The sequence below is a fragment of the Ochlerotatus camptorhynchus genome, unplaced genomic scaffold (genome assembly GCF_037179485.1).
Source record: "Ochlerotatus camptorhynchus isolate MF236.1 unplaced genomic scaffold, CSIRO-AGI_Acam_v1.1 ptg000794l, whole genome shotgun sequence".
In the NCBI taxonomy this organism is placed as follows: domain Eukaryota; kingdom Metazoa; phylum Arthropoda; class Insecta; order Diptera; family Culicidae; genus Ochlerotatus; species Ochlerotatus camptorhynchus.
This window is the reverse complement of record NW_027041259.1, coordinates 51,533-79,234: the sequence shown is the minus strand read 5'-3', so window position 1 is coordinate 79,234 and position 27,702 is coordinate 51,533. Positions and strand designations below refer to the sequence as shown.

At 37.8% G+C, this 27,702-nt stretch overlaps 1 protein-coding gene across 1 annotated transcript in view; it reads right to left on the bottom strand.

Annotated features, from left to right (window-relative positions):
* Positions 1 to 3,029: 3,029 nt before the first annotated feature.
* Positions 3,030 to 27,702, bottom strand: part of Mip (Myoinhibiting peptide precursor) — a 50,224-nt gene continuing 25,551 nt past the window's right edge. Inside the window, exons 2-3 of the mRNA XM_065238482.1 lie at positions 3,668 to 4,157; positions 3,030 to 3,611 (exon numbers count right to left, since the gene is read on the bottom strand). Of these exons, the coding sequence (XP_065094554.1) occupies positions 3,484 to 3,611; positions 3,668 to 4,145 (606 nt within the window). The 5' untranslated portion in view covers positions 4,146 to 4,157 and the 3' untranslated portion in view covers positions 3,030 to 3,483. The remainder of the gene's footprint in view (positions 3,612 to 3,667; positions 4,158 to 27,702) is intronic.

The window sequence follows — 27,702 nt, the reverse complement described above, 5'->3', positions numbered from 1 at the left end:
GAGGCAGAAATTCCCAAAGTAGATTCCAAAATTGATGATATGACAACCAAATTTATTCAAAAATGCAATCTTTCTGAACATGCTTTAATAAGCAATTTGTACATAGTAGGTTAAGTGTATATAGTAGAGTAGGTAAGTTTTAAGCTGTAAATAGTAGTATTAAGTAGTTTCTCTTCAAATTCTAAAAACAAAACAAACCAATCCTACCAAGGTGGTCGACCGTGTACTAAGTCTAGGACTAATTCTGTAAAACAAATTTTGAATTTTGCCCATACCTAAAGATGAAGAAAGCAATTAAATCACTTAGTAAAAATTTATATGGTAATCGTCCAAGTTAAACTAAAATAAAGATCATTTAAACTAAACTAAACTGAAATAAACAGACCTGGTCGGTCTGTTTGCCATTCACGCCAAGCGTGTCACAATTATGCCAAAGGACGTTCAGCTGGCTCTTCGTATTTGTCGTGAACGTTCTTAATTTTTCCGTCGAAATCTATCAAAACCGGCCCTTTTCAGAGCCACTAAAAGATTCCACAAGAGAGTTGGGAAGGAAATTTCTGCTGCTTACAACTGATCGCATCACAGTGAATCCTGATCGAAAAATTGCAACCAGCAAGTGCCCTAGAACCAAAAGCGGTGCGATGCTATAACGATGACTGTAAGGGGCTTAGAAGCAGAAGGGTGAAAGCCAATTCTCTTTTTCGATTTCCTCTTTTGTGATGACCATGGTTTCCTATTTCGCACTATTTCTGCTATGCCTTTCTATCATCCACAACAACAAACGTGTCAATGAATGTGTTTGCCGTCGAGTTATCGTTATCTGACCGTGCACTTCGTAGTTGCTCCTCCGTGAATGATCACAACTCAAGAGCAAATTTTCATTACGTCGAAAGTAAAGGTAAACAAAGTCGAGCTATCAGTGTCAATCGATGCTCCTGCTATTACACTATATACTGTCCGAATATAGGATCACATCCCATTTTTAAATTTATTTACTAGTCAAATTGCTTTTTGACGTAATCACCTTCCGATCAAAATAGTTTTCGATGTTACTTAAGTCACCCGATTTCTATGGAGCTGCCGTTTGCCTTAAGTAACAGCGCTGAGAATCCCGTGAAAAGTGTTCGTTCGTCGTTTCGCTTTCTCATTATTAAAGTGAATAAATCGAACTGTTGGTTGCTAAGATGATTTCGGTGGTCCTAAAATGATGAGGGCTGCACGTAAGGAGACGTAATTGATAATTCTCCCGAATATCCTGGTAAATACACTTTGACTTAAGTAACAATAGGGGCCATCAAACGACGAATAATAACTTTTGACTCAAACACTAGTATTTTTTAGCATGAAAGCTAGCGATTTGCATTTGTATGATTAAAACCCTGCTAAATATGTTAAACATTGCTATCACTATGATATTATATGTGTTTAATTGGAAATAGGAATAACTTTTCGGCGTCTGGCTCGACGTGGTTATGTCAAGCGCCTCCGGTCTGATCTTCGAGGAAACCCGAGGTGTGCTGAAGGTGAAAATATGCGTGATGCCGTCACCTACACTGAACACGCCAAGCGCAAAACCGTCACGGCCATGGATGTCATCTATGCTCTGAAGCGACAGGGACGCATTCTGTACGGTTTCGGAGGTTAAAACTTATCACCAATGTAACAAAACGGCCCTTTTCAGGGCCATCAAGTTCATTTCAGAAAAGAGTTAGAATAGAATTTATGTAGAGTATCCCCTGCTTCCAACTTTGGTTACAAGATTACAACTCTAGAGAGCAGCGGCGCCCGTGGTGTAGTGGTAAGCGTCCCAGCAGGTCTGGGTTCAATCCCAGTCAACGCTGCCGGGAAGTTCTGAGGCATAACATCTCTGATCACGCCTTCCTTCGGGGTTCCCGGTTCATGAGTTGATGGGTGATAGGTAGGGTCCAGGTGTGGGCATGCACAGTTGTACACACCAACTGCTAATTTTTTAATAACTTTTCACTCAGATGTTGAAATTTATTTTTCTTTAAAGTAATTGATAAATTGGGCTCATAGTTTACTATAAATATGCGAAGATTAGGTAAAACTTAACATTTGAATCAACACTAATCAATTTAACACTTAAATTCCGAGATGTGTAGTAAGCATTTCTCACCTCATTTTTACAACGCAAAAACAAATACAGTTTACTACTAGCATTAAAATCTACTTTATTTTACATATCTATAACAAGCTTACACTCTATTCTATCTACTGCTTCGAAAAGAACTATGTTCCGTCAACTGTGTGCAAAGTTATTAGCAAATGAGCAGTTCGTGACAAAACTGTGTATGCCAAGCATGGGTGTGGGTAGCATTGGTGCTCAGCACGAAAAACAAGGAATATTCCTAAAATATAATATACACAATTAAGTACAACACATAACAGACGTTATCCAACGCCAACCCTGCGGTCGTATCTAGTATACAACCCTTCCAACTTTTTGAATCTCGAAGGGGGTGATGGACTTTCGTGTCTGCTATTTAACATCGCGTTAGAAGTTGTGATCAGAAGAGCAGGGATAGACACGATCTTCAGGAAGTCCATCCAGCTCCTCGGCTTCGCCGATGACATCGACATCATGGCACGGAACTTTGAGACGATGGCGGAAACGTACATCAGACTGAAGGCTGAAGCTAGGCGGATTGGACTTGCCATCAACGCATCAAAGACAAAATACATGAAAGGAAGAGGTTCTAGGGAAGACAATGTTAGCCTCCCACCCCGAGTTCAGATTGACGGTGACGAAATCGAGGTGGTCGATGAGTTCGTGTATTTGGGCTCACTGGTGACCGCCGAAAATGATACCAGCAGAGAAATTCAAAGACGCATTATGGCAGGGAATTGTGTCTACTTTGGACTCCACAACACACACAATTTATGTCATTCGTAACTTGTCTAACGATGAGATTTAAACTCGTGAATTATAATATAGCGTGAGAAGCACTACCACAACGCTGGACCCGTCGCCCGAACAAGGACATAGTAAAATAACATATACCATCTGATTGACTGTAAACGCTATATTTATTATTATTTTTTCATTATTTTTCGCGTCACCATTTGCTTAGTTATACTGACGGCGTGGGTATATGATGTTGGTAGCACATTAGAATATTTTCTTACAAGAAACATACATCCATATTTTACACTTTCATGATGTATGCGTTATCCACTGATACTGTTAGTTTAAAAACTATTTCCATTTGGCATAATAAAGTTCACTGCAAGTCCATTGCTGCTAAACAGAAGATACGATAACACCATTTGTCCAATATCAACACTGTTTTTTTTTTAGATTGTAGCTCTTCACGCATTTCGTTTTCCAGTTGTGTTATTGCATTAGCGCCCTAAGTGTTATGTATATAAAACAAAATTCAATATCGAAAAACAACTTATTCTATAACAGACTGTGTTGTGGATATATACAAATTCAGTGAGCGGTAGTTGGTGATAGGATAATTAGTAACTATTGCTATTGCCGCTATCTCGTTTGCCCCAGGACGATGATAGTTTATTCCATTTCTCTGATCTTTTACCCCACAGTCCTTTCAGGTTGTTCCATCCTGGTTCGCGTTTTCCCCATGCTCCTAAAAAATGAACCATTATTACATTTATATATTTTTTATTGAATGCACAACTATACCTCTGAATTTGTTCCACTGAGCTGGGCCAGAGTTGACTCGCTTTCCCCAACCACCGTTAATCTTATTCCAAGCTCGCTTTTCCATTGGGTATTCTTCGTCAGAACCGTCGTACTGCGTATCCATTTGTGCCAGACGCTGGTTAATTAATCCTTTTATAATATACTTGTTGAGTTTATCCAAATCGTTTTCTGCGTTGTTATAATCAGTTGGATCCTCATTCTTTCCGGGGTATCCATAATAGTCTACATTCGCATCGGGTTGTTCATTCGTAGGATTCCGTTTACCCCATCCCCCTTGCAGACTTTTCCACGTACGCTTCTGAAGGCTATGTGATTGCGTTGACTGGTCGGCGTGTTCCATCTGATGCTGCTCTGCGGATGCGTCGTTAGCCTGGATGTGGCTAACTAAGGTGCATACAACAAGCAGCGCTAGAATCTTTCCGAAATTCTCCCATTGAAGCAAGTGTCGGTTGATCATAGCTACGAAGTGCTGTGAATACAGAAAAATGTAAAATTTTATTAAATGGACTAGTCTAGACTAGTCTGCACATTGTGCTATTTCTAAAAGTGTGATACAACATTTATAAAAGTTTAATTTATTTTAATTGTGTTTAATGTACTGTCACAGTCGAGTATAAGTACAAGACACTGAAGAAGCCTGCACATTGTAGACGAAATACGCGTATCTGTCAAGGATAAGCAAATATGGTAGTGGAATTAAGTGGAAATTACTAATCCTTCTCTCTCTCTCTCTCTCTCTCTCTCTCTCTCTCTCTCTCTCTCTCTCTCTCTCTCTCTCTCTCTCTCTCTCTCTTTATACTGGTATTCTACTAAGACGCCCATTCATCAGGATTCACGTTTTATAGGTCATTTGGTGTTGGTTAGTAGGATTGCATTAAAATATTGTAATTTTATTAGAAGGCATTTATTTTGGATTTGAATTTGTGGAGTTTGATTGAGCCAAAAAACTTAACTTATTTTTGTCACATTCACTTCAAGTCTCCGCGTACATCGTACGGGTTAGGCAAAAGATGTGCGTCTGACTTTAAAAACTGTCGCATTAATGGCCCTTCGCTCATTTTCAACTTCTATTCAATTTTCATACTGCCGTACTCTAACGGAACTATCCACCTACCCTCTTCTAAAGATCATTCTCTAGCTAATAAACTTTCACACTAAAGCTTCATGTTAGCATTTCCAACCAACTCTTATTTTTGTCGCTGTCTGAGGTCCTTAAAATCTAGCTATTCATATGTAAAAATCACGACAATTCGATTGGTGTTGGTTTCATCGACGGCAGATGACGGGAAGGAGTCTATTTTGACTCATTTCCCCTAAATTTTCCATTGATCTTAGGAAATCCTTGTATAGTGTACCGTTTCTCAAATTTTGATGGATAATTCAAATCATTTCTTGAATGGAAAATGTCTGTGAAACATATTTCCACTTTAAAAATAATTCCACTGCCTTGCCCGAATTACCCTCTACTGTCTCGGAAGTAATTGTATTCTTCAATGCACGACGCGTAAATATTTACATCATGCGCAAATATCAGGTAATCATGACATTTTGATCTTTGAAAACAACGCGAATGAAAAAAGAGACCTACTGCATCGATGTGCGGTATAAGAGGTGAGGAGAAAGGAAACTAGTGGACTCTTTCATTCTGACGGTGTTCTTATGCAACAGTAGACGTGACGTCACGTCTGTTGCTGCATAAGAAGACGCGAGAACGAAAGAGTCCACTAGTTTCCTTTCTCCTCACCTCTTTTACCGCACATCGCTACTGCATTAGGATCTGTCATGATCAGAGTCTGTTTTCCCATTTACTCTCACACGCACTGACTATCGCTTCTACTCAGTGTAGATGAATTGCGAATGTTTTGAAAATCTGCGCTGTCAACGTATGAGTGAAATGCTTGAGTTTCCAACCCAAAATTGTCTAAATCGGAAACGATCCTCAAAAGCAAAAAAATCAAATTCATTTTGCCATAAATCATTGTTTTGAATATTATCGATTGCAGAGCCTAAAACCTCGATATTATCATCAATTTGGCAAAAGGCAATAATCTTCTATCGATCTGAGTGAAATAAGCAACATAAAACGTTCCATATTGACGTAAAACGAAAATAATCATTTCCTATTTGATACTCAAAATCACCCTCACCAAGATGATTCTGAATATTGATATGACAACAGAACTGACGATAATGAATACGCATCTTTGAATGAAGAAAAACAATTGTTAACTTCGAAACTCAGCGGTTGGCTTCATCAAGAGCATGTTATCATATCAAAATTAAATCATGTCAAATTAATGCAGGTAGTTGGTTCATCTTTCAAGGTTGCCTACATTTTCAATTTATTTTAGTGTAGAATAAATGATTTTTATCAGCACTGATCATGAGTTTGGTAAAAAAAAAGTAAATATTTTCACTGTGTCACGAAGAATAAAACTATTGTATAATATAATATTAAACTACACCTGTCTCGAATGAAAACATTAGGAGACTCTGATCGCTCTTGCTCAAAACCTCGAAAAGGTCCACTTTGTCTAAATTCCACCTTATTCGGCATTAACATCAATTAACTGCACAAAAACTAATATGACTCTCGGAAAATAAATGTATTCTACACTTTTCTATTGATAATAAGATATGGCGAATATGGCGAACTTAAAAAAGGTCCACTTTGCCTATGAACTGTATGAAAATGAAATCTAATATGAACCGTTGCGAGCGAAAGTGGCTCATAGACCATTTTCATCTATTTTCATGTTTTTGCATAAACGGCATCAGAATGCAAGGTTTTACTGGAAAAAATCACAAACAAATTTGGTATTTTTTTTTACATGTTATGAACAATTTAATTTTTGATACATATCACAATGGCCGTACATATTACAGTTGCGAGGAAAAGTGGTACATGTCCATATAGAATTTGACTTCATTGGTTCCAACGTGAAATGTCTCGTGATCCTGCCCATAGAGAAGGTTACTATCTTCGGGAAAGTTATTCAGTAGGTCAAGACCTTCCGGATGTTGGGCGATTAGTTTAGAATTTTCTCACTACGTGGCGCTAGCGTGCATGTAAATTTCCTGTATAAGCTGTGTCTCGAGATCCTGGTCATCTAAGAAGTTGGCGTCATTGGCAAAAATGTTCTAGAGGCCAAGACCTTTTAGATGGTGGACAAATTAGAATTCTTCCACTACGCGCAGAAGACTCACTCATCTGACCATAGGTAACCCACAAAACATGTTTTCAAATAATTTTCCTTACGGAACACATCTTGTAGATATAGAGTATTTCCAGCCAAAAACGTAAAAAAAAAAAATGTAAATTTTGTCTCGACTCCTTCCGATTTAAATGAAACATTGTTTACATGTTCGCTGCTACCAATGGTTGCAATTTTCATTTAAATATGATTTTTTTCTTCACAGTAACTTTTGGATTATATTTTACTCAAAAAATTATAACATGAGAAGAAGTTGTAGGTAGTTAAATTATCTTTGAGGAAAAAAGAAAGAGGTTGTATTCAAGGCACGAACGTAGATTTGATGTAGGATTACGTGCTCGGTATCAATATTCGGCGACTGTGTTAAGTGAACCACTTTTCCCATCATGAAAACGGCTCATTTTCTGATGACAAAACTACGCATTTTCGTGCACTAAATGTACGGAATTTTTGGTTTATTCAATAGATAATAAAAAAGCGAAAATTGATTGGAGGAATTTCTTGGTAGAATTTTCCGTTCCCAAGATTTTTTATTATTATTATTATTATTATTATAGCCACTTTAACGCTCTTGGGTCATTCATGACTTGTCCGGGGTTGAGATTTGAACTCATGACTTTGGCGTGAGAGGTATCGATGCTAACCACTACGCCGGGGTCGCCCCCCATTCGCGAGATATTAAATTCGAGATTTTTTTGCTTTTTTTTTTAAATCATGATGATAAAATGATGATGATGGTCCCACCTCTTAACCCTACAAAGGTTTGAACTGGACAAGTTATCTTTAAGATAATTATATATAAACATTTTAACCAGATTTGCAAACAAAATCGAGCTGCTTACAAGTCCAGATATAGCGGCGCCGGTAGTGTAGTGGTAAGCGTGATAACCTCTCACCCCAGCAAACCTGGGTTCAATCCCAGTCGGCACCGCCGGGATGTTCTGAGGCATAACAGGATGTTCTGAGGTTCACGGCTTCCTTCGGAAGGGGGAAGTAAAGCCGTTGGTCCCCGGGTTCATGAGTTGATGGGTCGATAGGTGTGGAAGCTGCCTCCCTGGCGTCGGTAGCATTGGTGCTCAGCACGGAAAACAAAATCGACGCAAAACAAATCAAGGGGAAAAAAGTACAGATATAAATTTCCTGTAAAATATGCTATAGTACACTGGCCTACAAAAATAAAAGTTCTAATTTTCCACGGGCCAACCCCTATATTTATGCCATTAGGTGAGAAAACCACTGTGGGGCTGTTCATAAACTACATAGACACTCCTACACTCCATCGATCATAAAAAAAAAGTTTCCTTATTCTTGAATTGATTCAGCAAACTCGAATTTAGCTCAGAATTTCAGCACACGTAGCTTAAACTATAAGCACAGACAAACAGACGTAACTCTTTGAAAAAGTTGTTCTTGAAAACATAGTATCTCAAAACATAGGACCTCAGTAACGACATCTCTCTGGCTTCTCGCGGAAAACAAGCTTGCTCGCTAACTCGCAAAGAATATTGTATAAAAGTTGTAATGTATAGAAACGTCAAAGTGATCCGATGCCAGCGCTGCGGCGAGTAGTTCGCGGAACTGATAATGTTCAAATCAACAGTTAAATGCGTGAACGAAGATACACAATGAAGAGTTACGCCTGTTTGTCTGTGCTATAAGGAACAACTTTGCTGATTGCTTTGCACGATTCAGGATAGTATTATGCAGATATTAATTGATTATGTGAATTCTACCCGTATATTGCAACAAAATACAGGCAGCTTATGCAAACGTACCAACTAGATTACCATTAAAAATAAAAGATCATATTTTCCACAGGTCAACATCCAGGCTCGTGTATTTTGGTGTGACAACCACTCTCTGAATGTTTCAGCTTTTTTTGACTTTACACGGGTTGGCGCTTTTGATTTAGTATTCATATAAGAGATTTGGTTGAAATTTTCATAAACAAAATGCTCATATTCATTCAAAAGCGAATATCTCAATAAAACTGACTGAATTCATGATGTAATCTTCAGCAAAGTTGTTACTCATTAATTGAACAACTTTTATACCTTTGAAAAATAATGAATTTTGTCGCTTTTCTAATGTTTATATCTATGAAAATCACTTCCTCTTTCAATCCGATCACACAAATATCGAGGCAGCAAACCATTAACTACTTCATAAATGAACACTATAGTCAAATACACAATTATTTGCTTCACTGACAGTCATTGCAAAACGCCCTGCATAAAAGTTGAGGAAGTGAATCTATTACATCGCATTGCTTTATTCTGCAAACGCTGTAATCTCGATATTTGTGTTTCATTGGCCAAAAATAGAATGGACGGACGAAAGTCTAGATGAGAGGAGATGATTGATTTGTGTAACTGTATTTTACTACCAATAGTTAAATCGTTTTTCAAGTGACCTAGAATTCCATACTTCTTGGCAATTTTCTTGATGACATTGTCAATATGAGAATTGAACTTGAGTTTGTCATCAATAATCACGCCAAAATATTTAGTTTCCTGAACGCGATCAATTGTATCATCATCTATAACAGCAGAGACATCGTCATCTACACGAATCCGCGAAATTACGATGCATTTAGTTATACTTATATTCAATTTCAATTGTTTATACTTCAACCAACTACTTAAAGAACGCAAATCTTCATTGAAGCGTGAAACGGCTTCTTCTAAATCTTTAGCTGCAATGACTAACACAGTATCGTCAGCAAAACAATTAATATCACAAAACCGTAAAACTCGTCGCATGTCATTAATATAGGCATAATAAATAAAACGGGCATGGGCTAACTGTAAAAAAAAACCTGAAAACTTATCCATTGTGCGCCGGCCTTAACTCTGGTTTGCTCTGATCCACATCGGAAAAAAAACTAAGAACAAGGCATATCTCGCGTAACATTTGAAAAGGGTCTATAATCAAAATGTAAACAAATCGGTTTTTAATACCATTCCATAGCATCGCTTGATAGCTATACCAATCGTGCAGGAATGTTCCACATAACCGGTAAAATTCATTATAAATAACTCAATTTTCAAAACGGTCGATCAAAGAAATTTTTCGAATCATTTATTAGCCCGCACGTTGAAACGGCCAACAATGTATTATTTGGGTGTTGTGTACTAAACTGTATAAATGCTAACAAAAAAACTTAGATTTTCTTATATAGGAATAGATGTAGGCAGATTATTTACAATCCATTTTCTGGTTTGTTTATATTTTGTTTGTAAGTCCTTTTAAAATGTTATGCGAGATTGGAATTAGAATGATTAAAAAGGCAGAGATTATTTACAATCCATTTTCTAGTTTGTTTTATAACAAAAACTAACTGTCCGCTTTCCGGCTTGCTTGGAGCTGCAACCTGAGTGTGACTTCGATGATGCGGAAACATTATTCTGTATCCCGATTTAAGTATTTAAGACAGTTAAAATCAACAACAGTGAAATCTAAGTCTAGCTGAAGATTTCAAAAAGCTTTAAACGAACCTTAAACTCGAATTGTTGTCAAGAAATAAATAAAACCTTTTGCAAAAATACACTAGCAATGAGAGAAAGATTCGCTCTCAGAGCAATAGAGTTTCTCAGAGTAACTCTAGATTGCTCTAAATTTTTCACTGACCCCCCTCGGTCCTAAATTTGCAATTTTGTCAAATATGAAATGCAGTGTTTCATTCTCCCCAATTACAATTGTACTTTAGCGCTATAATTTTTAAGTAAATTGTGTGTCCAATTTATGTAAGTCCATATCTGGTGCGTGGTTGACACGTGGCTTCAAATAAAAGTTTCCCAAAATGAAGCACCCTGATTTCCGAGCTTATTTCAGGCTGACCACGTATATGCACAGGGGAACCGAAATAGTTGTTATTTGTCTTGCAAAAGTAAACACAATAAATAACGATTAAAACATTACTACGTCCAACATTAATTGCTCTGTTACTACCCTAGAGAAAAATCAAAATGAATGGAAGAAGCGGTCATAATTTCCGCCAAATCCAGTCAATTAGAGAAGATGAGTGAAAATGAAACGAACAGAGGTTCACCTACTTCCGGTTTTCCGGACGTAACGGGTCAACAATCACAGGAAATAATCTCATTTAAATAACCCTAATTTGCATAACGTTTTTGTGAGGATTATGTATGAGATGAATGCTTCACGTTCGCATTTCTCTTGAACGCCCACTAAGCCGTTCCGGAATAAACAACTCGAGGGACCAGGCGCGTAAGTGTACCTGTGCTGTTCCTGATAAAGTGACGTGGTTTTTTCCCGCTCACTTGTGCCAACTGTCACCTGTTTCCATATATGGAATTCATGGCGTAGGAATCTGCTGCTAGTCAGTCAGTCAGTCGTTCGTGTCGAGCTTCTTTAGCACGTGTTCCTTCTTTTTGATGCTGCATCCAGAGACACTTCATATTATTCCATTCTATTAGCAATTGACTATTGCTGCAGAATGTCCTCTTTAAGTGGTGGAAGAGAAAATAGCTCCCCACTCGAAAACTTTAACGAATGCTCAGTCCGTATGCAAACAAAACTCTTGAACATTTGACGAAGACTGTCCTCTTGACAATAGATGCAATTTTTTGCTACTTACATACATACATCACAGTTTCATTTTCGAAGATCACAACGCAACGACGCAACGACGCAACGAGCATAGAGTAAGGAACTGACTAGAAGACTTCCATATGAGCAACATGTTGACTTGTTTTTAGGTACAATTACGGTCGTGTTGTTTACCCACTTCATGGGTAGTGTCAACACTCCCTTCTTATGTTGGTTTTACACGCATCTTACAACTCTATGAATGTACAGAGAAAAAAATGCTTTATGACAAAGCTGTACAATAGGGTGGGTTAACTGTTCAACCGTTTGCTCCTCACTGCTCTTTTGATTTGTATTGAGGTCTCCATCAACTGTGCCACATTTGAATCCCTTTTGAGATTTTTATTAACAGTATCGAGTCTTGCCAATGATTAGTCCGAGCATTAGTATACGAATACCTATTATTAGAATTGTGATAGAGAGAAGAGTAAGCAATGCCATTTTTTTTTAACTCTTGATTTGTTCCAATTTCAAAATAAATTACATTTAATTTTAACCTAGGTGCTCCAGTTACTACAGTAACTTACCAGCCTTAATTGTTATGATATATATCTAAGTGTTTTTACATTGTTCCTGTCTTGGCAATTCAGTATTTTAAACAGGTTTTTTAAACCTGCATGTCAGTATAACAATTGATATCTTAAAACTAAAAACTAAAACCAAATCTTATCAAAGTATAAAGAGAATTAATCGTTGCAATTGAGGATTGCAACGATTTTTGCCTGAAATTATTAATTATTTTGTTGGACATTTGTTCTAAAGTCTCAACATTCGAAATTCTATGTACCTCGGTAGTACTGTACCAGGGAGGCAACTTCCAATCATCTTCAGAACTTTATTCTGAATCCTTTGATGTGCTTTTTTCCTGGTAGTGCAACAACAAGACCATATTGGCACAGCGTAAAGCATGGCCGGTCTAAAAACTTGTTTAAATATTAGAAGTTTATTCGTCAGGCAAAGTTTGGATTTCCTGTTTATAAGAGGATACAAAGATTTTATATATTTGTTACATTTGGCTTGAATGCCCTCAATGTGATCTTTGAAAGTTAATTTTTGGTCAAGTATTAATCCAAGATATTTCGCTTGGTTTGACCAGGAAATTGGAACTCCGTTCATAGTGACTATGTGACTACTACTAGGAGTTTTGGAAGCGTTGGGAGAAACCTCCCATTTTTGTAAATAAGAAGAGAAAATATCTAAACTTTTCTGCAGTCTGCTGCAAATAACACGAAGACTTCTTCCTTTAGCGGAAATGTCTGTGTCATCAGCGAACAAAGATTTGTGGCAACCCTGAGGCAAATCAGGGAGGTCCGAAGTGAAAATGTTATGCAATATAGGCCCAAGAATGCTACCCTGAGGAACTTCAGCTCTAACAGGTAGTCGATTAGATTTGAAATTTTGATAATTTACCTGCAGAGTTCTGTCAGTTAAATAATTTTGAACTAATTTTATAATGCAAAGTGGAAAATTAAACTTTTTCAATTTAGCAATCAAACCTTCATGCCAAACAATGTCGAATGCTTTTTCTATATCTAGATGAGCAACTCCAGTTGAGTGGCCTTCAGATTTGTTTGAACGAATTAAATTGGTAACTCTTAAGAGTTGATGAGTAGTTGAATGCCCATGGCGAAATCCAAACTGCTCATCTGCAAAAATTGAGTTCGTATTGATGTGAAGCATCATTCTATTTAAAATTATCTTTTCAACGAGTTTACTTATTGAAGTAAGCAAACTTATTGGATGGTAGCTAGAAACTTCAGCTGGATTTTTATCCGGCTTCAAAATGGGAACAAATTTTGCATTTTTCCATTTATCAGGAAAGTATGCCAAATGGAAACATCTGTTAAACAATTTTACCAAGAAAGACAAGGTACTCTCTGGGAGTTGTTTGATGAGGATATAGAAAATTCCATCATCACCTGGAGCTTTCATATTTTGAAACTTTTTAGTTAAAGACCTTACTTCGTCCAAATCAGTCCTCCAGGAATCATCAAAAATATTTTCCCGAGAGAAAATATTCAGATAAAATCCCGAGCAACCTGATTCTCAATAGGACTAGTAAGACCCAAACTGAAATTGTGGGAACTCTCGAATTGCTTAGCAAGTTTCTGAGCTTTTTCCAAATTTGTGATCAAAATTTTACCACCTTCTTTAAGCGCTGGAATAAGCTTTTGAGGTTTTTTTTTCAAAATTTTTGTGAGTTTCCAAAAGGGTTTGGAACTCGGGTCTAGTTTAGAAACATTATTTTCAAAAGTTTTGTTCCTCAGGACAGAGAATCGTTTTTTAATTTGTTTTTGCAAATCCCGCCAGATAACTCTCATGGCAGGATCGCGTGTTCTTTGATATTGTCCCATACGGACATTTTTAAGACGGACCAAGAGCTCTTGCTTCAACTATAGAAGTAGTCAAAGATTCAAGAGCATAATTAATTTCATCTTTGGTTTGCAAAGGAATGTTTGGATCGAAGTTATATTCCATAAATGTTCGATATTGCTCCCAATCAGCTCTATGGTAATTGAAAGTAGAGCTGTTGGAATTACAAATTATTTCTTGGGATATTTCAAAAGTTACTGGAAGGAGATCAGAACCGAAGTCAGCATGGGTAACCAATTGGCTACAAAGTTGACATGAATCAGTTAAGACCAAATCAATAGTGGAGGGATTTCTTGCAGAAGAAAAGCATGTTGGGCTGTTTAGATATTGAATAGTGTGATAACCTGCAGAAAAATCATCAAACAGAATATTACCATTGGAATTGCTTTGAGCATTATTCTATGAGCGGTGTTTTGCATTAAAATCACCAATAATGATGAGTTTAGACCTATGACGGGTAAGTTTCTGGAGGTCACCCTTGAGAAAATTCTTTTGCTGGCCCACGCATTGGAATGGCAAATAGGCAGCTATAAACGTAAGTTGTCCAAATTTTGTTTCAACAGAAACTCCCAAAGTTCCAAAAACTTTGGTTTCAAATGAAGAAATTTTTTTATGTTTGATTCGTCTATGAACAATGATGGCACCACAAGGTCCATCAAGACGATCATTTCTATAAATGAAATAATTTGCGTCCTTCTTAACCATATAGTCAGGTTTAAGGAACGTTTCAGTTATAAAGGCAATATGCACGTTATGAACTCTCAAAAAGTTAAATACCTCGTCTTCATCGATCGAGCATTCCAATTTAAAATATTTAATGCTTTAAAATCCATTACTGAATTTTAAAGTCATGAGTCATGACAATATTATTTGCAAATTTTACTCCAGTTTGAATAGCATCAAACATGGAGTTAGATTTAAGCATATCAAAGATCATGTCAATTAATGATTTCTGTAAAAATTCAATTTTAGGGGCAGTAATGCTTCCTAAGTCAAAATTGTCAAAATTTCCGTTAGAATTACGTTGGTAAGTATTTTGATTTCTACCCGGTGCAATAGCAGCATAGGTAGCTCCATTAACTCGCTGAACATTGTTAGCAGCGAGAAGAGGGGAGGTACAGATGAAAGCAAGGGTGATATTTGTACCTACGGGTACGAATGTAGAATTTGTTCCTCGCTGACCGTTGTTAACAGCAGAGTAATTTGTGCCTGGTCTGAAACGTGGAGCGTTTCCTACCTGTCGCTTAGAACGAGATTGTAGGATCGCTTTGCGAGTCTTACATTCCCAAAAATTGGATTTGTGGTTTTCACCACAATTTGAACATTTAAATTTCTTAGGATCTTCCGTCACAGGACAGTCGTCCTTTGCGTGAGAGGAAACACCACAATTCATGCATTTAGCTGGCATGTAGCAATTTTTAGTTCCGTGACCCCATCCCTGGCACTTACGGCACTGAGTGAGGTTTTGGAAATTTCCTCCAGTCTTCCTGAAGTGTTCCCACTTCACTCGGACATGGAGCATAAGGCTAGCTTTTTCTAAGGCCTTAAGGCTGTTTAGTTCACTAGACTTGCAGTGAACTAAATAAAAATCATTAGAAATCCCGTTGCGTGAATCGCCAGAAGGGATTTCATTTTCATTTTGATTACTTGGAGTGGCACAACTCCAAGTAATGTTGCCAGTTCATCTTTGATCTGATCCAGGGATTCACCACTGGGCAGTCCTTTGATGACAACCTTGAACACACGCTCAGTTTTGATGTCGTAAGTAAAAAATTTGTGCTGCTTCTCAGTAAGATACTTGAGAAGACATTTAAATCCGTCCAAGGTTTCAGCCAATACACGGCATTCACCCCGACGTCCAATTTGTAGTGAAAACTTAACTTTCACGAAATTCAAAAGTTCCATGCGAAGAGCATGGAAATCGGAAGTGGTTATCACAATAGGGGGAATCTTTTCCTTCTTGGCATTAAGCCGGGAAAGTTTACTAGAATTTTTCTTGGATGATGGATCATTCTCATCATCCGTGAGCAAATCAAATTGATTGCTCAAATTAATTTCATCAGAAGGGGGGTCAAGAGTTTGCCCCTTTCTTTTGCGTTTAGGTGCCATGGCGGCAGTAAATTTTTATCCAAATCGATTTCCAAGCAGAAAAAATGGTCAAAAGTATGAAAAAATGGTCAAAAGTACTCGACATTGCTTTCTTTTTCAAGTTCCATACACCGAATAGGGCCATTTTTTGGATATGCATGTCCATCCATCGATAGCTAACTCCCAAAGGAACAAGTAGGTTATATAATATTGCCAAATAACTTTCACTGGGATTAGTTACAATTCAAATAAAAAATCCAAGATCGATCATAAAATTTGCCATCACTATTGACCAATGCACGGAATGAACTCACGAAAAAAATGACGTTTGATCGGTGCTGTGTTTACTAAAAATGAACACATGATGTAATGCTCACGTAACTTTTGAAAAGGGCCAATCAACTTTTATTAACAACTTCGTATGCCCTTTTCACGCGAACCAAAGAACAGCCACGCAAACCAAGAGCTTTATCGGGAAGGGGAGAATTTACCCTCCCCGATTGTGTTGTTGGTTTGCGTGGGCGTACTTCGATTCGCGCGAAAAGGGCTTAACAAGCTTTGTGTACAGAAGTTGATGGGCCATTTTTAAATATTACGCGAGCATTATCAATGTGTTCATTTTTAGTAAACACGGCACCGCTCAAACGTCAAATTTCTTCGTGCAGTTCATTCTGTGCATTGGTCAATAGTACCATCTTTACAAGGCCACTCATGAACCTATCGAGATTGACCAAAATGAACAAAATTAATCATCAGAGTAATCCACTGTGCGGCATTTCATAAAATTAGAACTGCAAGGCTGGTGACGATATTTTTTTTTATCGAATACTCAGAATTTGTTCACGTTTTCCTGAAATTCCTCAATTTTATAAGAATCGTTGAAAAGTTATTAGTTTACATTTTCCTGAAAACAAAAGCTCCATATGGCATACCACGAACTACATCAAATTGAGCTGCACTGTGATATAATAGTGCAATGATAAAACGGGGTAGAACATGGATAATTGCTAAACATTGGAACCCTACCATAACTTCTTCTTACCACAATTTCTAACAATGCCTACTATCCAGTTTTTTGCAGATCGAACGATAGTTTCAACCAACATAATTGCATACACCTACCATAATCATTGTATTATGAACTCCTTTTTGGTGCACCCATTTATCCTGTGCGGTGAATATGCTTGTATAGGTGCGCTAAATGGACATGATCATATTACCCCCGTGATTGTTTGAAATTTTTATATGAAATTATATACATATATTTTATAACAAATAATTACTAAGAGCTAAAGCAATCCAATGATGCCAATTATAGAACACAAATAATAAGTTCATAGCATACTTTTTGGAATTCCAAATCATGCACAAACATTCCCCGCTATAGCAGCAGCACGCAGTGTGAGGTGGAAAATCTTCTTCTTCTTCTTTCCTTTATTTATCGTCCGTCTCTGTTCCGCAATCTAGTGCCAATCACCGACGGACATCGATTGCCATCCATTGACGGCAATCGAATGTGCAGGAAGGCAGCTTCCACACCTGCGTAGGATATCACAAACACACATGGGCCGGGACCAACGGCTTTTACTTCCCTTCCGAAGGAATTAATTAATTAATTTATCTTTATTAGGGAGGCTTTCAGCCTTGGGCTGGTTCGCCTCCAATTCCGAAGGAAGCCGTGACCAGAGATTTTTATGCCTCAGAAAAATCCCACCGACCTCAGCTGGGATTGAACCCAGACTCATTGGGGTGAGAAAGCAGTCACGCTTACCACTACACCACCGGCGCCGGCAGATGGAAAGCCGAGAAATAAAAACAACCAACAGCGTTCATCTACTTTGGATTCATTTTCGTTATGGATAGCGATAGACACAACAAGCAGTTAATAATTTTATAATGCAATGCGATCAATGCCAGTGATGGGCATGTGATTCAGAAACATTTAAATATAATTTCCTAACAATTTTCTTTTACGTCCTATTGTGTCATTGTGGGCAAATGTTTATCTTCCTATTCATTATGTTTCTATGTGAAATGTGTTTTTTTTTGTAACTTGAAGCCTCGGGTGTTCAGCTAGCTAATTTGTGTGGTCTTAGCGTCAACAGATAAGCTATTGCGTTGAAATGCATATCAAAGCTAGGTTGCAAGGTCACCCACTTGGCACCTACCAACTACCCTTCGATCTGGCTCTCCGTTAGCTATTTCAGATCAAAGTACAAGGATAAAATGTTTACTGAACTTCTACATGAACATTTCTTTTCGGTTATAGGGCGCTCTTATAGTAGCGCTCTTTGCTACTTCGTCGTAATCGCCCATTTCCGTTCTATCGAGCAGAAATCATCAATAATATCAATAATTTCACCATGCACAAAACATTAATACGTTTGATCCGATCCGTTAAGTGGACCCTACACGATTGCTTTTATTGACAATAATCGTATTGTCAATACATTCTATATTGACGTCAATACATCGAGATTGACAATATTTCTGAATTCACATCATCAATATTATTTTCAATAATTGCCCTTCGCGTCAATATATTGATGCGTGTGGGGTTTGCTTTAGTTCATAAGCCACAACATGAAGCCTATTTCAGCGCATTGTATGAATATTTACACTCATTGTTCTCAAAACAAAAGAAGCACTCCTAGCGAATCCACTTTTTCTACCATTATTCATATGACGAAGAAAATCTAATGGCATTTCAAAGCGTTAGGACGAAATTGAAACTCGTAGGACGAATTTAGAATGAAGAAGCAGTGTTAGATTTTTAATAATATCTCAACATTGATTGACTCTTTATCAAATCCAACGGTACGTATGGAAAGGTGAATAAATTTAGAAGTTATCTTTGATGAAAACATTCCATGTTTTGTTCAAAACCTTTCAAAAAAGAGAGGTAAAGTGCGGGATGTGCTTAGTAGGACGGAAATTAGATCAAAAACCCTATTTGGAAATAATTTCAACTTGTTGCGATGGCTCTCTGTAGTAGCATATGTTTGCTGTTCAGAGTGGAGACTAGGTACATTTACAATGCCTAGCTCGTTGGTCGAAAAAGCGGAAACAATTTCTAGATGAGAACCAGAATGTAATGTCTATAAATAGGATGCTGCACGCTGACGCCACGAATGAACGCGATGAACCCGCATTCATCAGTTTGACATACAGTGGTGGTTTGTTTACCTCTGCTTGTTAGTCGATTCAAGTGAATTTGAGGTTTAAAAAATAAAGAATTAAAAGATATGATATCCGACTATGTTCGTTTGAAAATATTCCTCTCCAAAAAATCTAAAAAAAATATTATTAATATTTATTTTCTTTAGTCCATGTAAACAAACCACTGCCAGATGTCAAAATAATTGAGGTTAACCGGACGGTGCAGCTCCCTATTGTAGAAATGATTTCCTCTGACGCATTCCGAATCTATTCAAAAAAGGAAATGTGTGCATAGCTGGATGAACACACGCTGCAGTAACTTATTTATTTTTTTTTTTTTTTTTTTTTTTATAGTGCGGCGCCGGTGGTGTAGTGGTAAGCGTGATTACCTCTCACCCCAGCAGGCCTGGGTTCAATCCCAGTCGGCGCCGCCGGGATGTTCTGAGGCATAACATCTCTGATCACGCCTTCCTTCGGATGGGAAGTAAAGCCGTTGGTCCCCGGTTCATGAGTTGATGGGTCGATAGGTAGGGTCCAGGTGTGGGAGCTGCCTTCCTGGCGTCGGTAGCATTGGTGCTCAGCACGGAAAACAAGATCGACGGAAAACAAATCCAAGGAAAAAAAAAAAAAAAACTGATTTTTTTCGTTTCTTGGTTTCCACATCACGATGGTCTATAGCGAGAATCGTTTTCATTTGTTTTGAAAACTCAAAAAGTATGCTACAAACTTTCTACTTGTGGGCTATTATTGGTACCATTAGATTCCTTATGATTCGAGGAACTTTTTGGTATAGAAATAATTGCATACTTCTATATGAAAAAAAAAGCAACTAATCATAGGTGCTAGATGATTACTCCCATCATGCTTACCCATGCACACATGCGCGCGGCGTAGGATGAATGTGTACAGCAAGTACCAAGTAGGAGTTCATTTCATTTTATGATTAGGGTGGGTCTTGACATTGGCACCGTTTGCACCACAAACGAAGTGACAGACGGAGCGGCTCGAAAACTTTGGTGACTAACCTGCTATTGCAATTTTTCAGTGTACCACATGGCAACACCACTACTACTGGATTGTACCACATGGCAACACTACTACTAGATTGAACTAGCATTTTCACCAAATGTACTAGAATGTTTTGGTTCTATCTCTTTCACTCTACTCAAAACTGAAATGCATAAAAAAAAATGACAAAATGATACGCACTCTTTGCACACTGTCAAAGAATCATTGTACACAAAATCAACTTTGTTCAAATCAAAACAAAAAAACTAACCCATCTGGTGGATGATGGCACAAGCTTCCAAGAAAATTCTATTACAGTGAACCACATTATTTTAATGGATTTCTTCGCCAGTTAGTCGTCTGTCACTTCGTTTGTGGTTTGCACCATTCGCTTCTAAGAACTTAGAAAACTGATAAAATTTGAAAAACAACGCAATTCGAAAAGAAGATCGATGATGGTTATAACCACAGCCCGGGACCACATTGGCGACAGCTGGACATGTTCCGAGTACCCCTGCGTGTTCCTGAGTTCATCTAAACCCATTATGCGGCACCTCGCATAGAATCTGAATTCAAAAGCATCTTTTTTTTTAGAATGGGAAATTGTGCAATGAGCAAAATTTAAATAAGATGAAGGAACTTCTTTCACTCAGTCGGTAGATGCGCAACCAGATTCTGTTTTTGCACGAGGAAAAAAGTGACATAGAGAAATCGTGCAGAAAAGTTGATCTAGAGAACCCGGGAAAACTGAAAAAACCGCGGAAAATCGTCAAATATCAGTATTTCCGGAACCAGAGTGTAAAAGCCAAAAATTCATGCTTAGCGCCATTTTGAAATCCAAGATGGTGGCTTCCGGTTTGCTGATAAACTGCGAAAACTAGTCAAATATTATACAATATGGATATTTCCAGACCCGGTGTGATATATACAACCTGTGTGACATGTAGATCCGGTGTGACATATAATAGCAGGAACCGAAAGTTACCATCTTGGATTTCAAAATGGTGCCAAACATGAATTTCCGGCTTCTACATGTTACACCGTTCCGGAAATACCCATATTGTATTGTATTTAACCTTTGAGAAAAAATTAAGTGATATGGAAGAAAAGTTTACGCTGCCTAATTATCGTGTAGCTTCAGATTTGGTTAAAGGAAAATATGCATGGAAACTTCGGGTATGTGATCGGGATGCATACATATATAAATTTGGTGAGTTAGACTGGCCCACAAAAATAAAAGTACTAATTTTCCAAGGGCCAACCCCTAGATTTTTTCATTTAGGTGAGAAAACCATTATCCGAAAGTTTCAGCTTTTAGTTTGAATTTTGTATGGGGAGTTTCTATAAAATACATGAAAAAATTACACTCCTACACTCAATCATAGAAAAAAAGTTTTCTTAAACTCGATTTGATTCAGATTCTCAAACTTTGCTGAACATTGCATCATGAGTCCAATTAGTTTTATTGAGATATTCGCTTTTGAACGCATATGAGCATTTTGTATATGAAAATTCCATCCAAATCTCCTATATGAAAAAAAAAACCAAAAGCGCCAGCCCGTGGAACGTCAAAAAGAGCTGAAACATTCACAGAGTGGTTATCGCACCAAAAGCCACGAGCCTGGATGTCGGCCTGTGGAAAATGTGATCTTTTATTTTTAGTGGTAATGATACGTTGTTACGTTGATACGTTGCATAAGCTGCCTGTATTTAGCGGCGCCGGTGGTGTAGTTGTAAGCGTGATTGCCTCTCACCCCAAAAAGACTGGGTTCAATCCCAGTCGGCGCCGCCGGGATTTCCTGAGGCATAGAATCTCTGCTCACGCCTTCGGAAGGGAAGTGAAGTCGTTGGTCCTCGGTTCATGAGTTGATGGGTCGATAGTTAGGGTCCAGATGTGGGAGCTGCCTCCCTGGCGTCGGTAGTATCACAAACGAAATGACAGACGGAGCGGCTCGAAAACTTTGGGACGAACCTACTATTGCAATTTTTCAGTGTACCACATGTCAACACTACTACTGGATTATACCACATGGCAACACTAAATGTACTAGAATGTTTTGGTTCTATCTCTTTCACTCTAATGACAAAATAATACACTCTTTGCACACTGCTAAAGATTATTGCACACAAAATAAACTTCGTTCAAATCAAAACAAAAATACTAGCCCATCTGGTGGATGATGGCACAAGCTTTTAAGAAAATTCTATTACAGCGAACCACATTACTTTAATTGATTTGTTCGCCAGTTAGTCGTCCGTCACTTCGTTTGTGGTAGTATTGGTGCTCAGTACGGAAAACAAGATCGACGGAAAACAAATGAAAGGAAAAAAAGCTGCCTGTATTTTGTTGCAATATACGAGCAGAATGTACATAATTAATTAATATCTCCATAATACCACAAACGAAGTGACAGACGGAGCGGCTCGAAAACTTTGGTGACGCACCTGCTATTGCAATTTTTCAGTGTACCACATGGCAACACCACTACTACTGGATTGTACCACATGGCAACACTCCTAATGGATTGTACCACATGGCAACACTAAATGTACTAGAATATTTTGGTTCTATCTCTTTCACTCTACTCTAAACTGAAATGCATAAAAAAAATGACAAAATGATACACTCTTTGCACACTGTCAAAGATCATATTGCACACAAAATCGACTATGTTCAAATCAAAACAAAAATACTAGTCCATCTGGTGGCTGATGGCACAAGCTTCTAAGAAAATTCTATTACAGTGAACCACATTATTTTAATTGATTTCTTCGCCAGTTAGTCGTCTCTCACTTGGTTTGTGATAATACTAACTTTAATCGTGACGCTTTCTTCAGCTAAGTTGTTCCTTAAAGTTTAAGCTACGTGTGCTAAAATTCTGAGCTTAATCGAGTTTGCTGAACCAGTTCAAGTTGCGGTCTTCGGCAAATTTCTAGCTGGGAAAAATTTACATTAGTACAGATACCGTAGATCATTACCGCAAAGGGCTAGAACGATGGTGATCAAAAAGTTCACTTTTCCCATAGTAATTCCCATGTAAACAATATTCCAGTGCAGTATGAGTTCGTATCCAAATGAGCTAAAATCATAACCTGTTTTGAAATCGATTGAGCTTGGTGGACGATATAACGATATTTTGAACTTCCCTAATACTGTTGAGGATAAGCAATAAAGGTTATACGCAAGTGGAAACTAGTACATTTTCGTTGATTTAATTAATTCTCGGTTGCTAGCTTCATATAGAAGCAGAAAACTAATTCAGCGATTTTCATTTTTGTTTTCAATAATTTTTGCTGAAAGAGTCACCACCGAGAACGACACAAAGCAAATTACTTGTGTTTTATTATGGGAGTATTATGCTAATTTCAGCCAACATTCGTCAAAAGTCACCTATTTGACTACTATTGCAATAGTATTCCTCTGCTCACTGCCTCTTAGTCTTTCAACTTCGAGCATCTGCCTTTTTAACAGAATCTGCTACCACCGCAGATATGCAAATTACTGTAGCTTCCCCTATAGCGAAATGGATCTGAAAAGCAAACAAATTAAATTTTTACATTCGCTTTCCTCGGGAAATAGTCATTACACTGGACTTTGGTAGATTTAGAAATAGTCATCTTATTGGCATTTATTTCTACACCCTTGATTGATTTGATTTTTATTTTCACATTATGGTTTCCGCTGCTCTAATTATCATGCATATCAAATGAATTGTAGTGAACATAAAATCCCGCCTTCACTCAACATCTCTGGGATTAACGTGCAAAATTAAGAAAACTTGTAAGCCAACTCCACGAGGTCAGTTATACGCTAGCTATTAGGACTCCTACCCGTTATGACTATGTCTGAAATGAGCCACCTTTCATCAGATTAAGGTGTCAAGGGGTATTTATCTAAATTAAAATTTCAACTAAGCAATTATTATGGATCTTAAACTTAAAGTCAAAAGTACGCTTGGTGTAAGTTTCGAAACATGTTTTCTTAGATGCTATGGAAAATATCGTTTTCAGCTGACGATTTCGGTCGAATTCGAAATTCCACCACAAAAAGCAAAACCAACAAATTATTTCTTCTTCTTATTCGCATTTCAAGCTTATTGCTTATCGCATATTAGCTTATAGCGTGCTCTCAACTTAGTGTTCTAGATGCACTTCCACAGTTTTTAATTGAGAGCTTTCGATGCCTGTACTATTTATGCATTAGTATAATTATGTAGCAAGTACAATCATACTCTATGCCCAGGGAAGCCAAGAAATTTTCAAACCCGAAAAAATCCTAGACCGGACCAGGAATCGAACCCCACCACCTCCAGCATGGTCTTACTTTGTAGCTGCACCTTTACTGACTGAGCTAAGGGAGGCCCCAGATGTAAAATTTATTAACGATCTAGAAAGCGAAAGTCGACAAACGATTTCGCTAAAGTTTTGCTCAACACAGATTTCCAATCATAATACTCGCCCAAAGTATGTCCACTGATATAAAGTTATTAATGGAGTGCACAGTAGCAGAATACAAAACTTGCTCCAGTTGGCTTTTTGCTTTGAAGCAACTTTGAGCAAAACGGAGAGGATACGTCATTCCTAATCTGAAAAATAACTGCTCAACAAACTGCTTGCCCGTTTTTCCTACGCTGGCTGTGGAGTGCAACGGAAAACAACACAACATTTCAATATAAACGTTTTCTTCTGAGTGGATGGATTCGCAGCTCCACGTGGGAGGAAGAACCTAGTCGGTAAGTATCTAGGAAAAAAAATGTCGCAAAGTACCTTTGTAGAACCAGCGTTATTGATGCTTGCAAATCACTCAACTCAACACATCTAGCGTTCAAACGGGACCAACAAATCAATGTCACGCTGTCTCATATCGATGAACCATACCTTTTGCGCTATAATAGTAAAAAAAAAGCTTGGATGCTTGGTTTTTTTTTTTTTTGCAACAGCCTTCGGAATTTCCTTCAGGCAGGTACGTTTAGCCAATAACACGCTCAGTTGATAGAGGGAATTTGCAATTAATCAGATTGTGCACGTCACATTGTGGTTGGGCTGAAATATGACTTCGTTAGTTGGTATATTTAAAACATGACTTTTATATCCTATAATAATCATGCTTTGACGATGCCTTTGGCTAAAACATAGCGACTGATAAAACCATAATCATTTACACCTTATCATTGCAGATGGAGAAGATTGCTCCTTACTAGACCTAAAGCTTGCTCCAGTTAGAATCTGAACGCAGAATTTAATCTATAGCAGCGCCCCGAGTGGTCGTGCTGAATTTAAACATATAGGGGAAATGGCTCTAATGTTGGCCTATGGATCAAAGATTGGGCCCATCACTAAAAATCTGCTATTTTATCAATTTTATCTAGATGAACGCATCATTGGGACGGTACTAATGGATAGTTTTGGTCGCTATTGAAAATTTAGTCAATTGCTGAACTAATGTATGGGCCCAAATTAGGAGCATTTAGGCCGACATTACATCCATTTCCCCACCGATTCCTAGTCTTGACTACTTCAAACTGACTACTTCAAACTAGGGGAACAGGATTTTTCAGTAATCAAAGGAACACATCTTAGTCCTTGTTACTTGTTATGCCTTGTTGATAGTGATAAGTCCTCGGGTTGCCTGGATCGAGGATGATCTTGAAACAAGGAAAAAATGAGTTAGTTAGTCTTCACCTATGTTATTCCCGAGGGGTGCGATTGATGAAGATTTTTAGGATTTCCTTCAAATAGTTGGAGAGCGATGTGAGTAGATCGATTTAGATACAAGAGTTGAAACAAGATTTTTCGTAGATTGATTCGCTAAGGTGAGATTTTCCGATGCTTGTCATTGTGTAGAATCTATGATTTTTTTCCCCTTGTTTGATTTTCGTATATATGCGGACGGAATCACCCACACAAAGACGGAAACTCCAGCTAGACGCTTTAAGCCCAAGTAGACATGTCAAGAGATTCTTGACTCAGAATAATTGCAACGTCTTCGGTTGGGCTTGAACCCAAACCCACGCGGTTCAACTTGTCAGTTAGTACAGAAATCATCAATCAAAACTTTTTAAACCTTTGTTTTACATAGGCTCTTGCTGTTTACATAGAATTCACTTCTCCTCATTGCATCAATTATCATTCTTTTAGGTTAAAAGGCATTGCCAATATGACCACTTGTTTAACAGCAGTTCACCATTAGGAGAGTCCGATGAGAAATCATAGCTACTGTGAAATGCAACATTCAATTCAACACACCAGTCTTATTGTCATTGCCACAGGTTCGCTTTGCTACCAGGTTTAACTAACACTTTTTGACAAAACGTATCCGATATGGCTTTTACTTTCTCTTGCGGTATTTCTCCATCCTTTCTCCTTTCTATAAGGTAGGAGAAGAAATATATGGGAACTGGCCACCCACTGCGATATGGGGGTACAGCGCTTTTCTATCACTTGTACATGATCTTGCTTTTTGTTAGAGTTCAATGTCGTAATGACTTTTCGAATCCGAATGCATGCAGGTTACCATTTCGTCATGCAGCGAAATCTTATAGTTGTAATTGCCATCTTAACACGTATACGAGTAATATTTGTTCTAGCCAATTGGATTACTCTTGTGGTATGGTCGGTGAATATAGACTTAATAGAGTTAGGTACAGTTCACTTGTTGCTCAAAATGACATATTTAACATGTTCTTGTCGATACCTTCATCTACCCTTTTCAATGGAAACGCCTTGTTGCTTGTTAGCTTTAAAAGTCGCATCCATTCTCGTATATGTATAATCGCACATCAAGCAATTCTGCATGGTTTTGTGCTCAAGCAAACATGCAACAGCATTTGTTACTTCTGGGTGAATATGGAAATTTCAGCAATGTACGTCCTGGTACCACAGTCTGACGAATTGGACATTTCACACCGTCCAATTTAAGCGTTCGTCGCAGCTGAAATTGCATTGTAATACTTTGTGCTAATATAATATGGCTCAGCATCATCCCCTGCTTCCGTGCAAAACGTTCAGGCATTTGAAAGCGATAGCGTCAGATGTATTGTTCTCAATTTGCGGGGGATTTTATTTTTCATATATTCATCTTATTTTGTGGTTTACGACTAGGGTTGGTATAATATATCTTCCATACAATTACTAAGTACAATGATAAACACACATAAAAATATTAAAGTTCATAGGTCCAATAATTTGAGTATGTTAACAATTATCATTCATGGATAATGGGGGGTCTGCATTTAACATGACAATTACCATAACGCTTGTTAACATTATTTTGGAACATGACACCTGAGACAAAGTTTTAGGAATATTCGTTCCTCCTGAGCCAAATATCCGATGGGAATAAAATTTAGTAGAGACCCGGTCACATACCATCTGTGGAATTGAAAACATAAAAGTTAGCTTGAATCAAACGTCATTCATCATTTACCGGGATCCTAGAGAAAACAGACCTCACAAAATTTGTTACAGCAGCGATCAAATGGGTTATGTTTACCAAAGTTCGTACAATGCCTTGGAATCAGAGTGAGTTGAATTTGTTGATGACGTACTCTTCGAGCAGTA